At 39.8% G+C, this 18,724-nt stretch overlaps 1 protein-coding gene across 1 annotated transcript; it reads right to left on the bottom strand.

Annotated features, from left to right (window-relative positions):
- Positions 1 to 1,351: 1,351 nt before the first annotated feature.
- Positions 1,352 to 17,508, bottom strand: ccn2b (cellular communication network factor 2b). The gene is made up of 7 exons (XM_069516793.1): positions 17,382 to 17,508; positions 10,387 to 10,485; positions 9,954 to 10,168; positions 7,222 to 7,438; positions 5,864 to 6,115; positions 4,532 to 4,788; positions 1,352 to 3,900 (listed from the first exon to the last, which is right to left on the bottom strand). The coding sequence occupies exons 3-7, from the start codon at positions 10,005 to 10,007 to the stop codon at positions 3,595 to 3,597; spliced, it is 1,086 nt and encodes a 361-aa protein (XP_069372894.1). The 5' UTR covers positions 10,008 to 10,168; positions 10,387 to 10,485; positions 17,382 to 17,508; the 3' UTR covers positions 1,352 to 3,594.
- Positions 17,509 to 18,724: the final 1,216 nt, after the last annotated feature.

Here is an 18,724-nt window from a genome sequence, read left to right as displayed (position 1 = left end):
TCACACATGCGCAAAACATGCTGACTCATCGCTCTGAGTTCGTTTGGAGGGCTGAAAGGGACCAAGCGTGAAAACAACTTGTGTTAGCAATAAGACGTGATCTGAGCAGTTTTCAACATTCCTGTCTGAATCAGCACTAAGATTGCATTGGCTAATAACAGCCTCAGCTGCACCTTTCCAACGGACACAGAATAAACAGGTTTGATTTCAGGACATTACAAAACAGGCAGAGATGCAATATGTTGTGCCCAAGGAAAAATATATAAAAACTGTATTTGTGCCCGCAGGATAATGGTTTCTACATATCCCTCTGTCTGTGAACGATCGTTGCTAGGCCAAATTGGTTTGAGACCACAGTTCTTTCCATGGTCAGTTGTCCAATGATACATACAGCAGTCTGTTCTGTGTGAGCAGTGAAATGAAAAAGATATTTCTTTGTACAAAGTCCTGTCTGTAAATGATAAATAGCCTTTTCTAATCTTGATGACCCACTCAAGGCACTTCCTCTTGGAAGTGAGCTACGCCATAACAGACATGTAAATAATGTTGGAGTTGAAATATTTTCTGTGCTTGTAAAGTGCTTTGAGTGGTCATCAAGACTAGAAAAGCGTTATATAAATACAAACCATTTGCTGGACCTCATATCTTTGCCTTTGGAAGCGTGTGCCTATGCAACATTATTTGTCCTGCAAATGTGATCTTTGATCTGCGACCCTTGAAAGGAAGAAACAAAACATACATGAAATTAAAAATATTAGACACAAGAGGAGAGTAATTAATCAGGATAGCTTAATCAGTAGTTGAATTTTAAAAATCATATTTGAGAGTTCTGTACCCCCCAGTCTCTTGAACAATTGTTTGGATATATAATGCCAAAATGCATTAATTATGCAGAAGGGATTTTAAGTAGTTATTTTTAGACTTCCATTAATACAATTAAATATCAATGGCATTAAGGCCTTCATCTTCAAATGCTTTGGTTCAATCTGCTTTCTAGCTTTTGACGAATTACACGGGAGCAGTCACACTGGGCATGGGGAATATTGGGAGAAATTCTTGTGAGCTGTCAAAGCATTGGGTCAGACATCAAATCCGAAAAGCTATTACCTCTCAGTGTGTCTGTTATTTGGGTGTGTGCTTGTTCCCTCACAGACCTGACCCTAGTGTGTGTGTCTGAACAGACAGAATGGAGCCCGGTGTCTGTATCACTGCCTGCAGCTTGACTTCACAGTTACTCTTACATAACACGTGAGACTGCTGCTTCATCTAAAATCCACAGTTTCTGTTTTTAGAGCCCAGCCGACTCTGTGCTTTCTATTTTCAGCAACAAGAACGAGGCGAACATGCAGTGTATCTATAAAAATATACTTTGTTTATTGAAAAAGAGGCAAAAGTGCAACAGACAATGACTCACTTGTATCTTAGTCAGGTGGCTACAGTGAAAAAACAAAGCAATAGGATACAGTTACAGAGCTACAATACTGTGTTTAAACAAATCGTTATAAATTATAGTACAAAACTGTACACAGTCTTACAGTATATACACAAGCTTCATTAAGCAAATGCTAAATTTGTCCATGTCCTTTTTTTATTTTTTAAATATACAGTAAATAATGGGAGTAAAATTGATTTTAGCCATGTTACATATTTTTCTTCCCTCCACTAGTCTTTAGACTGTGGCGTCAGAATAAAATAACTACTGGAATTAACAAGACAAAGGACACTGAAGTAGACCAATCAGCAGTTAGTAGCTGACCTCCAGCTTCTCAGGTTGATACCAATGTCAAAACAGACTAAAGAGAGACTAAATGTGTGATATCATATTTAAATACAACTCCTGTATCGTCATTACTTTCAGAAATTAGTAGGACATAATAAATGTAAGGCAAATATTTCATTCAACTTGTTTCCCCTGCATGTCTTGGTATGAACGGTTCCTCCAGGAGCTTTTCAGTGGCTGCCAGGGAACTCAATTTCCCCCAGTCTGTCATTTTCTTTACATTTCAGGAGGTTTTTTAATGGAAATTTCTGATCAACTTTCATTGATGTACCCACATTGTGTTACCTGTACAGTCACAAAGACATTTTAATACAGCCAACACAATCAGTTGGCAGAGTGGCCATGCTCGATTTTCATTTTCAACTCGGGTTTCTCAACATCACAACCTAGGCCACAATTGCAAAAATATATAATACATAACCTTTATAAAAAATAGTAACTTAAACGTCATCTTTGGTTAACATTTGGTCTTGAGATGAGGTTTATTGTAGCTATTGCACTATTTTTCAGCATTCACTGTTTTCCTGTAAATGCCAAAAAAAAGTTGGTCACTCTTTAATTATTGATATAGAATAAATGTCATTTCAGGATTTAAAAACAATAGTGCAGTTGAGGTGTTCCTATACATCTTTAGAGACTGATATCCCACAGTGATATTGTTTTCATTCTCTAAAGATCAGAACTAAATGACCTTTGAGTCTCAATGTAACAAATAATGGTCATAATGTCAGTGCTGTTAATGTCTACATTTTCAAGATTGTGCAATACTTGAAATTACAAAGCTTTAAGAGCCATTATTTAAACATAAAGACAATCAAGTGCTTGGCTCATTTCTTTTGTTTATATTTGAGTATTTATATCTGAAGTCATGTCCACTAACGCAACTTGCCTGGCTACACTGTATCCTGGTATGTGATTAGTGAAGAAATGCATTAGTCTTTATATTTGAGAATGGAAATTCATTTATGATCATGTTAACCATATAAAATAATTTTGATCAAAGTTCCACTCTTCAGTGCTGCTTTTTACGACCCCGTTCAGTGCCAGTTTTCATCACGTGAGAAGAACAGATGGTTGTACTTTCTAGTGTATGTTTGGAGATGCAGTCCTTGTTTCTGATCGAAGAGGCTTTCTGGAGTCAGATGTAAAGATCCTCTGATGCCAGAGACTGTTTTCGCAGAGATTCTTGGATTGTTGGGTACTGTTACCGAACCCTTGTTACCAGGGTGCGTCAGTAGCAGCTGCCTTATGGTATCTTTTGATACAGATTTTTTTTTTTTAATGTAAGACCTGATATGTTTCCATACATTTCTTTATCAGTATGTCGTCAGTTTGTATCTTAACATTAATTAAATCAAGAAAAATAAACACGTCTTGCTCTCCTTCATCTCTAAACCTGGCAGGATTGATTGTGAGCAGAAGCAAGTACGGCTAAATTGTTTTTTTGTTGAGGCTGGGAAAACTCTGTATATTTGTGTGGGCATTGTTTTTCCAAATGTGTATATTGTCCAACATGTAGAAATCTCAGATGGATTAGAAATTATTAGGCCTATTTTCCTATTTTTGTAATGCTTCTTACCAGATGTTTTCCAGACAAACATTTCATAACAACACTGGCCTCATCATCTTTCCTCAAAGCAAACTAACAATCTCTTTGAGGAAAGGTAATGAATTTCTGACCCATTGCTTGAAGTCTGGATTACACTGACGGTTGTGCATGTGGTTGTATAGGCAGATTGTGGGATTGATTGTTCGCATGTCCTGATGTAAGTGTTTCAATGTGTGTGTGTGTGTGTGTGTGCATAACTCTCTGGTCACATATTGTTATCATAATCCCCAATCATCCTCCGAGTATTGGACGCCAGGAAGATGTCGTTATCATGAGGACAGTCGTGATGGCAGGAGCAGGTCTTGATAAACATCATCTTCTTCATGAAGACGTCTCCCTCTGGACAGCGGAACTCCACCTCGGCTGTGATTGTGGTGTGAGGTGTGCAGCAGCGATTATCTGTACAGACGCCGCAGAACTTGGGTTTGTACAGCCGGGTGCTGGAGCAGCCTGACAGCTCAAAGTGCATCCCGTGCTGGGCCTTAGGTGTCCTGACACATTTCTTCCCTTTCTGTGGGACATAGATAATAATCAGTGATTGATTTGTCTGCAGAATCATAGAGTTGATCTACTTGTGACTTGTACTGTCAAGTGCCGTGAGTGGTCGATGACACTGTAAAAGCGATATATGAATATAGCACATTTACCATTAAGAAACAGCTCATATATCTAATAGCTTTAAAGCTTTCTAAGCCCCACCAGCCTTTCATTTCCTTCTTACCTTCTCCAGCTTCATCTCATTCACTAATGAGCTTCTTTGGTTGACTTTCCTAGTGAGCACCAGCCTCAACTGAGCCCAGCACGAGATGTGAAAAGGGATGAGCAGTAATAATGGCTTGTAAGAGCCAGGTTTACCCAGTTCACCTCTATTATAAAATAATGAAGGAAACATTTACTTCTTTAAAGTAAGAACTGGCAGTTGAAAGGTGGGCTAGCTTATTGATAAAATCAGTTTATTCATTTTATCTTCTGAAGGAACAAGTACTATAACATCATAATTAAACGATAAGTGATCAAAAGGATTTGTGGGTTGACAACTACTAACACCATAAAGTAATCAGAGCATGTATGAAAATATGCATAAACTGTCTTTTGCACAGTAACTGATGTGGAATATTAAAGAAAGTAGTAAACAAACTCACCTTGATTTCTTTCACAAGTTGGCTGTTGCAGGGCCGGATAATGCAGATCCTGGTCTGCCTCTCCAGCTGGCAGCGCTGGTTGTCGTTGGTGATGCGGGATGAGACGGCCATGCCACAGGTGGCCGAGCACTCGCTCCACTCTGTAGTCTGGACTATGCAATTATCTTTGTGACTCTCTCGTCGTGGCTCATAGGGAGAAGCCTGTCTGAAGACTGAGACAGGATTTGAAGAGGGCAGGGGATGAATCTGAGAGGCTCCTGCAACCAGAGGAAGCAGGTTAGAGAGAGTTGAAAAGTAGCATGAGAGCAATTAAACTTTATGTAGTGTTGTGACAACAAAATTAATTGTAAAACCTGAACTATAAAGCATGTAATTTCAGCTCATGCAGTGTAATGACAATGTTGCGTGGACTTGAAGCCAAAAATGTCTGTTTTTAACGGGTTTTAAAGGGAGATACATCTATTACGTGATCCTCCATTAGTGTGTAGTGTGAACATACATCACTTCTGCACAGTATGGACAGTAGTTTAGTGCTCTGTGCTGCTGTCTAACATGATTTATCTTTTATCGATATGAAATTTTAGCCATGCCGGCAGTGTGGCTCCAAGGCTAATTATGTCAGTTGCTCTTTCCATTTTGGTCCAGTCTGAAACACCTTAACAACATCTGGCTGGAATGCATGTCATTTGGTTGAGAGGGCACCCAGAAAATAAATCCAAAAGACTGAGGTGATCCCCTGATCTTGTCATCTGGCCTCATTTGCAGGTGGAAATTGGAGATTATGAATAAAATGTCTCTCCTCAACTCTTCAATTAATCATGTAATTTCATGGAGACATTCATGGTCTAAAATTACAAATAAATAGACAAACATAGTACAAGTGACCCAATATACTTTAAACATTAAAAGTAAAACTACTTGGGTTAGGTTTAGGATGAGTGACGCTGCTGCAGGAGGCGGGGTCTTAATGTTATCTGCCTTCTCTGATTGGATCAGTGGGTCAATAAGCCTCTCTTTAATGATGACTTTTAAAAATATGAAAAACGATTTGAACATGTAACACAGTGAATTGTTAGAAAATACAGATATTTGCTGAAATATGTAGTGGAGTCAAATGGAAAAGTACCTAAACAAATCAGTAGTAGTTTGTACAGGTAGTACAGATACATGAAAAAATGTACTTTACTATTGTAAATAAGTAAATGTACTTTGTTACATCCCAACAATGACAGTGAGGTAGTTGACAAAACATTTCCGGGTATAACACCAGCCTGACAGATATTTGTTACGTGCAAGCCTTGGAGCAGTGGATATGACAGAGGTGACACTGACCGGCAATCACTGACTGGTAGTGGTGGTCCTGAGGCATTTGCTCACACACCCACTCCTCACAGCATTTCCCAGGGATCTGGATGCGGCGTGGGTATGGGCAGTCGAGGGAGGGCAGCCGGATGTCACTGGCACACATCGGCACACAGCCGATTTCTCCATTCATACACACACAGTGGTGCTTACAGCTGGGCTGGAAGGACTCCCCACTGCGGTAGATCACCCCCCCGAGGTCGCATGTCTGACCCTCCTGAGCTGGTGACAGAAAAGACACATGCAGCTCTGTCACTCACTTTTGGTTCACCCAGTCAGAGTGAGTCAGCCATTGGCCAATGATTGGTGTAAACAGTGTCCATTACATCATCAGGACGGCGTCTGAGACAGTTTATTACCCAGAAGGAGGCTGTGCGCTGTTTCAGAGCCAAAAACTACCTTCACACTTTACTGCAACCCTGAACTTTTGTAGACATTAGCCAAAGGAACCGTATGTGTGAATTAAAAATACAAACCGGCTGCTATCTTCTTTGTTCAAAGTCTGCGATGTCCAATTATGCCTATGCATGAATGGAACCTGTTGCCTGTCTCTGTCAGGACATACAGTGAGCAAGTGTGCATGGTAATGACATTTCTATAATCCTTGCTGCACTCTCCACCCTATACAGTGTCTCATCAACAATTCAGTTTATAGTGTATATGGAAATGGCTTCAAAATATATATTATGTGGCTTCAAAGTCTATACATATATATATATGAGCGCAGAGAGGAGACATGCAAAAAGATAAAGCTCGATTATCAGGCCATGATTAATATTAGTGTAATAGTGTTCCACAACTGTTTTCCACTACAATAAGTATTCTAGGTTTTGACCTAGTCTTGTTAAAAATTAAATACTGTACATACAGCGTTGACCGACTTTAGGTTAAATGCATGAAGTGGTAGTAATATTTAAATTTTCTTTCAGTAGCATACCGCCGTCAAGGTCCAAGTGTCTCCCAATGAAACCACATTCAAATTCACTAGATCCCAACATTTAAATAACAAGATTCATGAATTATTCTCTGAGAAGTCAAAGTAAATACTGGAAAAAGACCTTATCTCAGAATGGCAAAGAAAGTAAAGAAAAAAAATCTTGGAACCATCCCCAAATGCAAATGAAAACATAACCCCCTTGGCAGAAGTAAAAACTCAGTTTAACTCTGGATCACATGTTTTTTCTGTTTTTTCCTTTGAATCATACAGACCATGAGGCTATTGATCATATAAAGAACCTTGATTATATCACAAGAAACATTTCTCAAACATGATATGTTCCACTAGTGTGTGGGGAAATGAAGGTGTGCTTCTCGAAAGAATGTATTACCCAGGCAGATGCCAGTCTCAGTGTCACTCAGCAGAGCATATTCACAGTAGAGCTCCTTGTGATGGTCACAGGGCTCCAGCAGGGAGCAGGGCTCCCCCAGCTGCTTGGCACACACCTTACAGCAGCCACAGCCATCCAGGACCAAGCTGGTCCCCAACGGGCAGAGTGGGGGGTCTACGGGGCAAGCACAGGACTGGGAGCAGTCCTGGGCCATTGTCTGCAACAGACAGGAAAAAACTGGTTAAGACCTGAAACAAGTAGCAGCAGGACACAGGAAGAAAGTAAACATGAGAACAGAGAAAACATTTAAACGTCTGTTTTACAACACCAGAAAATAGGTCAGTCTCAGTAGCTGATCAGTACAAGTAAGACATATGAAGAATGTGGTCCTTACAAACAAGTGATATCTGCTGTGCAGTGAAGGTAGAGGCAGAACATTGATGTTATGATGCTTCAGAATCTCACAGACATGAATATAGTTTTATTTAGACTCCAGAGACCAGGTTCACATTCCATCACCTGCGATTCCCAGTCCAGACTAATGTGCTAAGGAACTGAATATTTAGAGCAAATGCATTTACAGATGCCACAGTTTAAATCAACCCTACTCACTAAAGAAACAAGAGCAACACATGCCAACTCAAGAGACAATCCCAGAAGTGCAATAATTGAGTACGAGTTTAGGGTGGTGGAGGGAGCTGTGGCATGAGCATGAGAGACAATCACAGATCCATCCATAGAGAACCTGCCCCAAGCTCATGTGCATCAAAGATGCAATAGACCTGAGGATAATTAGACACAAGCCCAAATATGATTGCAATAAACAGCCAAGCTGCATGATGCAGATCAATCAATTCCAAGAACCAACAAACCAAGAACAAATATAAAGTCATAGAAACTAAAATCATTTGTTTATGTGATTCAAAGACAAGTTATTATTATTCATTAATATATCAATAATCCCCAAAGATAAAACATTCTGAATAAGACAGTGTTTTATCTACCAATCTGCGATTTGACATAAAAAAATGTTTTGTATAAATCTTATTGGAGAGTAATTTAAAAGGAGAAATGAGCTTCTGAATGGACTGCTGTTGATTTAGTTGAGTTGAATGAAAGAAAAATATGTGAAGTCAAAATAACATGATTTCAGTATGATGATGATCACTGTTTGCTGAAATGTGGGGGTTTAGAGAGCACTTCCAGGTCAACCAGGGAGAGCTGATTGGCACAGCGGAGATTAGTTGGCCAAATCACTGTCCGAGGATTCAAAAGGCGGCAGCAGAGCTGCACAGGGATAAGAGGCATGAGAAGAGACACATGATAGAGACTCATGAAAGAGACTCATGAAAGAGAAGAGACAGAGCTGAGCTGCCACAGAGGAAAGAGACACACATGAGAGAAGCTCATGAAGGAGAGGAGACAGAGCTGAGCTGCCACAGAGGGAAGAGATGAATGAGAGAAGCTCATGAAGGAATCTCTGAGCTGACAAGCGAAGACTGTAGGACACCTTAAGTTGAGTTTATGCCAGTATAATAAATAAAAAGAATGCTGAAAACTATATGGTTTGTCTATGGTTTTTGTTGGGAGACTCTCGTGGCATTGCCTCGTGCCACAGAAGTGAGTGGTACCCATCACCTGACGCTTCAACCGTCTCTGTTCCAACATGTTTGCTTTGTGAAAATAAAAGCATGTGACCCACACTGAAGTATAATATAAAACTAAATAGTAATGAAAACCAGTGACTGACTTGGTTTGGTTCCTCAACTGGAACCAAGTAACGACCTGACGAGCACGTCAGTGGTCAGGCTCAGGTCATAATAGTCACATTGAACCTGTGAGAATATGATTGGACGTTAAATGTGAAGCATAAATGAAGCAACTGATGCCAAACAGCTAATGCTAATGATTTCTGTGTATTGCCTGAATGAATGCTGCAGTTCAGACTCGGACAACTTGAGCAACTTCAATTTCGTGCCACTCATAGTCAGTGCTCCTGCAGGTGAAGTTGGGGCAGATCCATCTACCCTGATAGAGAAGCAGTTGGCAGACGCCACACCATCAATGCAAATGTAAATGATAACCCATTATCTATAAGTCTAAGTAAATTGTATAAAGTCAGTAGAGCAAAATTAAAAATATTCAAATGTATGTCAAATATGTGACAACTGTTATTAGGTGGTTATCACTGTTTTTTTTGTTTCTTTTAGGCACCTTGGAAAATCTTAAAAAAATATATTTTTTAAGCACAACCACAGTCTTTGTTAAGCCTTATGCCAAAGTGGTAAAGGCAGAGTTTCACGGTTTTAATATCGTTAAAAGTATAAGTATTCCAACACATTTGCCACAAACATTATGAGTCATGTAGTAAAGGCAGTGAGGCTGTTATTGCTTTGCTCCGGTTTAATGACTGCACAAAATGCCACAAGATGGCGACAGCAGACAGTGATGACATGGGCCACCACACAGTTTCCATGTTTTGTTTTCCTCCCGCTGTAAAGCATCGGCTCAGCAGACAGGGAGCAGGTTTAGAAGAGGAAAGTCTGAGTATGGAGATGACTGAATCAGCCAGAGCTGCCTACATTTCTACACACAATCTTTTGCTTCATCATCTAAAACTTCAATCGCACGTGCACGTTTGCTTTCAAAGGTCCAAAGTAGCATAAAGCTCAACCTTGATATGACTTTTTGCTGAAATTCATTTTATTTTGACAAAGAGAATGAAAACTTACCGATGCGATAATAAGCAGGAGAAGAGAGAATGTGGCTGAAGTTTCTACACACATGTTGCTCAGCAGGCTGCAGTCCACTCAGTAGTACTGGTTCCTGTGGGCAGGAGGCTCACTCTTGTTTTTCTCTCTTCAGCAGACTGATGAAGGCTGGGAGGAGAAATGGCCTTAAATACCAGCCCAGTGGGTGTAGCCAGAGAAACGAGAGCCATGCCGTTCTGCTCAGAGGTGAAAATATTCCAAATCAAATGGTTACAGAGGCCTCCAATGACACATCATTAGTTTGAAGGGCTGTGAGTGGACAACATGGCAACAGACAGGGGGTGTTAGCTTTAGGGTAATAAGGTGACTGACTGCAGCTAAGATTGGCCATTTTGAATCAGTTTGCATTCCAATTTACAGTGCGTGTCCGTTGTGTGGTGGCTCTGACACTTACTGTAACATATGATTCAAAGTCATAAGCCGCACCTCAACAGAAGACAGTTTGTGGAATGTTGGTCACAGAATCTGAGATTTCATGCAGCAGAGGTAATGACTGTGGAAAAAGAGGGTGGTGTGAGCCAAACATTGACAGACTACAGAGGTGTGCATACACACACATACACACACACACACCAGGGTTGTCCTTGAATACCAGAAAAGACACTGTGACACGCTCAGTAAAAATTGCTTAACAAAGCTGCCATTCAAGAACCATTTGTTTATAGGATCAGCAAATTAAGATGCAGAGGCTGGCATCATATGAGAAAACCCCTCTGAAGAGAACTAGGATGTGGCCTGTGTTGAACTCAAGACGGTGGCAGTGGGAATTGAACCATTTGTCCTGCAGCTGAATGTGCTCGACAAAAGACAGCAGCTTGAGTAAAAGACATTGAAACACACCAGTTCTAGCCCCAACGTTTTAGTCCAAGCACAGAAATGAAATTACCTTTAATCTTGAATTTTTATTTGGTTTCAGACCACTGCAAAGCTTATGCCTAAAACCTGTCGATGTAGCTGGCCCCACAATTTGACTTCATTTTCAGTATGATTCGGTATGCAAGTATGGGGCCTCGGTTGGTTTTCTTACTAAATCTCAAACATCCTCCAAATGTAACAAGTCTGTGTGATGAGACGCCTGTCAAGTTCACACAAGCCAGTTTCTAAATGTCTTATGGAAGTATTATGTGCACAGAGAAAAACATATCCCTTGGTTAAAATATATTGTGGCTGTGGTTTCCATTTATTTTCTGTCATCATCTGCAGAATTCACTCATGAAGACAACTAGTTTCTGTTATCACTGCACTTATGTACGTCATTTTCAAAATTAGCTCTATAAAATGAATGGCACAGTAAAGCCTCCACACCCCAGCTCGAATTCACCTCCTGACCACTAGATAGAGCCAATTTTCACTCCAGTTCTCTTCTTCTAATCTTTGAATCACATCAAAATCATTTACTGGTGGAAGGACATTCAAAGAATTGGTTTTCGGGTAAATTGATGAAAATTTGATAATATTTTGCGGAGGCTACGTGTCGTGAGTGTGTGTGTATCTGTGTGTGGTGGGAGCTCTATGTCTGCCCGTAATCCGATCATTGTCTTCAAAGGAGCATGGTAGAATGATTTATGGCATGTTCATGCAAGCCTCACGAAGCTACACCTATTTTAAATAATAAATAAAACACAAATAATAAACTATGAACAGATCTTTGATGTATGCATATGATGTTCACTGGGACAAACCACTCATTACTGGAAGTTTTATTGCATTCCAAATGATTTTCTCAAAAAATCATGCAAATGTAATCAGTCTCTGATAAAAACCTCTCACCTGTCTGTTTGTTTGCTCAGACTTAGACCTAATTATGGACAGGAAATGGTTTGTATTTATATAGCACTTTTCTAGTCTTGATGAAAACTCAAAGCTCTTTACAGTACAGTTTGCCATTCACCCATTCAGACACACATTCATACAGTGCATCTATTAGCAGCACTTTTTTATTCTATGAAGGGCAATTTGGGGTTCAGCATCTTTCCCCAGGACACTTCAGCATGTAGATAGGGAAGACTGGGGATTGAACCTGCCAAATTTCTGGTTGGAGGATGACCGCTCTAACCCCTCAGCCACAGTGACCTGGTCAAACCTAAAGTTTACATCAAATAATTTATCTAATCAGGTAACTAACATCAAGGTCGTTAAAATAACCTATTTGATCTCAGTCTTTAACTCCTCAGGTAAAGTCCCATGAGTCAGGTGTCTCGTTGTCCTTGGGAAACCTTTGGAAATGTGTTAAAACTAAGGCTAATTTACTATGCTGCAGATCCAGTCCTGCGTTTCTTAAGTAACATGAACAAGTTCACACTTCATCAGTGAAGGATCATGCCAGTAAAAAAATCCATCACACATTTTTGGTTTAAGCCTGGTTCAAACATAGAGAATCAATGGCTCGTCACCATAAGAAAACCCTTGTGTATCTCACTGCCAGGTTAAACAAGGCCAAAATCTGGAGAAGCATGAACTGAAATAACCACAGATTGTGGGAACATTGTATTAATGTATGTCGTTTTTTTAAATGTTCCTTCCTTAATCATTTCCTCTTATTATTAAGGAAGTGAAAAAGTTTAAATGTTCAGCATTGTTGTTATTGTGCTGTATAGTCTGTCATAAAGAAATGAAGCCATCTATGCTATACACATAGAGAATGAATAGAGAGGGCTATAAATAATTATAATTAAAAGAACAAGTTAAAATATTTTGTGGTGTTTAGGTGTGTTTTCAGAAAACATGCCTTTTGTCTGAACTGAATGGTTTCACAATGCTCTCTTGCTACTTTCTTGTGAGAGAAAACTCAGAATCTATCTTACATCACAAATGTTTTCATAAAAATAAGACAGGAACTGCTGGATTTGGATAAGTTAAACAGTGAGTCCTTGTTAAGAGCATTGGCAAACTGCTGCCATTCTGAAGCAACCACATAATTAAATGTTACTTGTCTCCGTTCTCTTGCTACAAACATTACATAAAACATTACATAATAGCTCAGTACAGGCTAACAGCTTCCATGTTCAGACAGTTGACATGATGCATCAGGCCACATCACAGCTCCGCTCACATGTGGCACTCAGATAGGACACAATGTTTGACCTGGAGTAAATCACTATCATTTGTTTCACCTCCTCCTCCAAATACGCAAACACACACACACACACACACACACACACACACACACACACACACACACACACACACACACACACATGTATGTAATTTGTGGTTGAAACATAAGAACTGAGCGGGTACAAATCATACAAGGATCCTTTCAGTGTATCTAGGGTTGACTACACAACAACACAATGGAGGTTTTTCCCTTTCTTCCCACTTTGAGTGTTGTTGTTCGACCATCAGGATCTGTTCACATTAAAATAAAAGGGTAGCTCCCACGTTGCTGAAAAATTGGGGGTCTTAACCTGCATGATTTTATCAGTGGATGTTTGCTTTCCACAACCAAATACTGTATCCTATGTACAAGCTCACATTCCTGGATAATTACATGCTGTGAACATTCAATTCAATTCAATTTGATTTGTATAGCGCCAAATCATAATGAACATTATCTCAAGGCACTTTACATAGAAGGTCAAGACCTTAAAATCGTATTAATATAGAGAAACCCAACAGTTCCACAATGAGCAGCACTTTGGCGACTGTGGAGGAAAAACTCCCTCATTAACAGAGAGAAACCTCTAGAAGAACCAGGCTCAATCAGTCATCTGCCTCGACCGGTTGGGGGGAGCAGAGAAAAAATGGGGAGGAGATGAGAGATGGGTGGAAAAGAGGGGAGAGAAGAGAGAGAGATAGCTGGGAGGGGGAGGAGGGGGAGAGAGAGAGGCGAGAGACACCAGGAACACTTCAGCAACATTAGGTATCAGATCTGAGTAGTTTAAATGAAAACAATAACAGTGTAAAGAGGTTATTGATTATTATTGATAACAGTCACAATTCATATAATAATTAATTACTGAAGTATTGTTGTTAATAATAATAATAATAATAATAGTTGTTGTCAGAGATATCTGCAATGAGAGAGAGAGAAAGAGAGAGAGGGACTATGGGAGAAAAAAGAAACATAGTTATTTTCATGTATTAAAATAAACAAATGAGTGTGGGGGGTAGAGAGACAGAGAGAAGTGGAGAAGTCCTCAGTGCATGATGGGAGTTCCCCCAGCAGTCTAGACCTATAGCAGCACAACTAAGGGATGCTTCAGGACTCACCTGATCCAGAACTAACTATAGGCTTTATCAAAAAGGAATGTTTTAAGTTTAACTTTAAATGTAGAGATGGTGTCTGCCTCCTGAACCCAGAGTGGGAGCTGGTTCCACAGGAACGGAGCCTGGGAGCTGAATGCTCTACCTCCTGCTCTACTCTTACAGACTCTTGGAACCACAAGAGAGCCTGTACCCAGTAAAAAAAAAAAAATTAACGATGGGAGTGTACATGGTACTTTCTGATGATGTTGCCCAATGAATAGCACATACATAGATACATTGTCTGGTCCTGAAACCATAGAACCAGATTTATGTTTGAACCAATTTTCTTCTATTGGCCTTCCTGAACTGACCTCATTAGTTTCATCATGTAAACCAACAACTTGTCAATTAGACTCGGTCCCAACTGGACTTTTTAAGGAAATGTTCCCCCTGATTGACAGTTCCATATTAAATCAGATTAACATGTCTTTGTTAACAGGCTATGTACCACAAGCTTTTAATGTAGCCTCTGCTTAAAAAGCCTACACTTGATTCAGAGGTTTTAGCTAATTATAGACCCATATCAAACCTGCCCTTCATTTCTAAAATCTTAGAAAAAGCTGTTGCTAACCAGCTGTGTGATTACTTAGCTAGTAACGGTTTGCTGGACAAATTTCAGTCAGGATTTAGAATCCATCACAGCACAGAAACAACACTATTGAAAGTCACTAATGAGCTTTTCATGGCATCAGATGATGGACTTGTCTCTATGTTCATCCTGTTGGATCTTAGTGCAGCATTTGACACCATAGATCACAAGATCATGTTACACAGACTAGAACAACATATAGGGATCAGAGGAACTGCACTAGACTGGTTTAAATCATATTTATCAGATAGATTTCAATTTGTTAATGTCAACAATGACCCCTCCATGCACATGCAAGTTAGTCATGGAGTTCCACAAGGTTCTGTCCTTAGTCCGAAGTCGTTGTAATTGGCCCTAAACATCTTAGAGAATCACTGTCTGAACAGATAGTTACATTGGATGGTGTCAGCTTGGCCTCCAGCTCAACTGTGACGAACCTTGGAGTTATGTTTGACCAGGACATGTCATTTGACCAACACATAAAACAAGTCTCTAGGACAGCTTTCTTCCACCTGCGCAATATTAACAAAATTAGAAACATCCTGTTTCAGAAGGATGCTGAAAAACTAGTCCACGCATTTGTTACCTCTAGATTAGATTACTGTAATTCCTTATTATCAGTAATGCCCCAGGAAATCGGTAAAAAGTCTCCAGTTGGTCCAAAATGCTGCAGCACGAGTGCTGACAGGAACTAGAAGGAGAGATCATATTACTCCTGTCTTAGCTTCTCTACATTGGCTCCCTGTAAAATTCAGGATAGAATTCAAGATCCTGCTCCTCACATTTAAAACCATTTACAATCAAGCCCCCTCATATATCAAAGACCTAATAACACCATATTATCCAAATAGATCACTTTGTTCCCAAAACACAGGGTCTCTTGTGGTTCCTAGAGTCTGTAAGAGTAGAACAGGAGGTAGAGAATTCAGCTACCAGGCTCCTCTCCTGTGGAACCAGCTCCCACTCTGGGTTCAGGAGGCAGACACCATCTCAGCATTTAAAGTTAAACTTCAAACGTTCCTTTTTGATAAAGTCTATAGTTAGCTCTGGATCAGGTGAGTCCTGAACCATCACTTAGTTATGCTGCTATAGGTCTAGACTGCTGGGGGAACTCCCATCATCCACTGAGCACTTCTTCACTTCTCTCTGTCTCTCTGCCCTCCCACATTCATTTCTTTATTTTAATACATGTCAATAACTATTTCACTTTGTACTCCCATAGTCTCTCTCTCTCTTTTTCTCTCTCATTTCAGATATCTCTGACCCCGGAACCTCAGGACAACAACTTTTACTATTATTTATTACAATATCGCAGTAATTAAATATGATATCAAATATGTCTGTTATCAATAATAGTTAATAGTCTTTACACTGTTGTTTACATTTTAACTAGTCAGATCTGATACTTGATGGTGCTCAAGTGTCCCCAGTCTTTCTCACCCCCCCCCTCTCCCCTACTTCACCCTCCCCACTATCCCTCTCTCTTCTCTCCCCTCTTTTCCACCCATCTCTCATCTCCTTCCCCCGTTTGCTTTGCTCACTCCAACCAGTCGAGGCAGATGACCACCCACATTGAGCCTGGTTCTTCTAGAGGTTTCTCCCTGTTAATGAGGGAGTTTTTCCTCCACAGTCGCTAAAGTGCTGCTCATTGTGGGAACTGTTGGGTTTCTCTATATTTTGATTTTAAGGTCCTGACCTTCTAAGTAAAGTGCCTTGAGATAATGTTTATTATGATTTGGCGCTATACAAATAAAATTGAATTGAATTGAATAAGGTGAAGACTATTGGTCCAAGGACAGAATCTTGTGGAACTCCATAATTAACTTGCATGTGCATGGAAGGGTCATTGTTGACGTTAACAAATTGAAATCTATCTGATAAATATCATTTAAACCAGTGTAGTGCAGTTCCTCTGATCCCTATATGTTGTTCTAGTCTCTGTAACAGGATCTTATGATCTATGGTGTCAAATGCTGCACTAAGATCCAACAGGATGAGTGTAGAGACAAGTCCATCATCTGATGCCATGAAAAGCTCATCAGTGACTTTTAATAGTGTTCTTTATGTGCTGTGATGGATTCTAAATCCTGACTGCAAGTTTTCTAATCACACAACTGGTCAGCAACAGCTTATTCAAGGATAATAACATTATGTTATTTACCTGGTGATCCTTGAAACTGAAGGTAGAACTACAGCCACCATGTTCACTTCAAGAGATTTCAAAATCCTGTGTCATCATCTTAAGACACTGCAGTGATTATCTGATAAGCTTCATCAGTTTACATGGGTGTGTTACTCAAAATGTCCTTCTTGGTACCACAGTCTTTTCACACTCCACCCTGTTGTTTCACGATCCCTGAACTGTGAATGGTAATGTGTGTGATCAGACATGTTTCGCTCAGTGTGATTGAGAGGATGGATTTGCAGGAGCCTGCATGTTGGTATGAATCAACAGTGCTTTTTTCCCTTTCTTTGTGTGTGACACAATGAGGCAACGAATAAATCATATCATATTGCATCAAAATTTTGTTGTGTAGATTCATGTTCCTTACCGGATGAACTCTGAACTTTCTGGCCAAAATGCAATTTTTTGCACAAGATATGGAGTTTATGGTAATGAAAGAGCATATCACTCACTAAAACTAGAATCATCACAGTGTGGTTGTTTGCCAAACAGTACAGTTTCAGTCTAATACATTAGTTCTCCAGACTCTTATTCACCATCACCTTTGACTTTACCCACTGAAATGCAATAAGTTAATGTCTGAGTCCAAGTAACAACTGATCAAAAGTAAAGAAGGAAATTCCCTCAAGGTGTCTTGAGATATTATATTCAAGAAAAAAAATCAGCTTTTTGACCTTGCCCTTTGATCACCAGTATGGAATATCAATCTTCAAAGGAGCCATATGTCAGCTGTTTCTATTGCTACACAGCCAATGTTAGTGGTAACTGTTTACCTACCAGTCTAGAAGAAATGTACGAGTTCAGCATCAACTTCATTGCTTTATTAGCAGTGCTCCAGCCTTAATGTTAATTCTTGTTTTCCTTATATTTCTGTCACTTGTATGCTTCTATTAAAGTTAGCATACACAGTCTATAATACAGCAGCAATGTGCAACGCTTGTTAAATGGACTGCATTTATATAATGACTTTCTTGCCTTTACTACCACTCAACACGCTTTACACAAGTCACATTCTCTCTCACACACACACACAGGACACTACCACATTCACAAAAGAAGCAGCTGGGACTGATATGTGTCTTCTTTGGTTGTTTATCACCTCAGCATTGTGTGTAATGGAAGAGTAAATGCCTCTCCAGGGTGAAAAAGCAGAAAAACACCCTCCTTCAGTCGTAGAGTAATAGAGTACTTTGTTGTATAACTTTCCTTTGGTGATTAGCAATCTTTGACCATCTCTCTTTGGTGCTCATGTGAACTGGAAGTGAAAACAAGCCACCTGACTCCACAGCTTGTTAGTCACAGCAGGATATGTAGAGTTAATTACATCCTGTGTTATGGTATAACAGCTGAAGTGAGTCAAGGTGTTTGACTGGAATCGGAGCGCAGCTTGATGCTTTTGGCTGCAGCAGGAGCTGGATGACTCAGTCCAGCCGAAGCCCTCAAACTCTGCTCAAAGGCTTAATGCATGTGTTGTCTGTTTTAGTTCAGAAATATTATCAGCTATATTGCTCCTGACAGGAGTAGATGATGCAGTTGCAGTAGACTGCTCATTATGAACAATGCAGGCTTCAGTCAAAGTTGTGCACCAAATATAACCAGTGACCTTCTTTTAAAATGTTCCTTGACTAAAAAAACGACTGATTCAAAGATATTTTTCGTGTTTTGGATGTTAATTTGAGGTTTATTATAATAAGTTGTTGAATAAGTATA

Source organism: Paralichthys olivaceus, chromosome 20 (assembly GCF_024713975.1).
Source record: "Paralichthys olivaceus isolate ysfri-2021 chromosome 20, ASM2471397v2, whole genome shotgun sequence".
In the NCBI taxonomy this organism is placed as follows: Eukaryota; Metazoa; Chordata; class Actinopteri; order Pleuronectiformes; family Paralichthyidae; genus Paralichthys; species Paralichthys olivaceus.
This window is presented reverse-complemented; position numbering and strand designations above follow the sequence as displayed.

Excerpts from the sequence above, each read along its gene's own strand:
- ccn2b (XM_069516793.1), bottom strand. The coding sequence starts at position 10,007 with ATGTGTGTAGAAACTTCAGCCACATTCTCTCTTCTCCTGCTTATTATC. Across the intron at positions 4,789-5,863 it reads CTACCAGTCAGTGATTGCCG|GAGCCTCTCAGATTCATCCC; the intron begins GTCAGTGTCACC and ends CTCTGGTTGCAG. Across the intron at positions 3,901-4,531 it reads AACTTGTGAAAGAAATCAAG|AAAGGGAAGAAATGTGTCAG; the intron begins GTGAGTTTGTTT and ends TATGTCCCACAG.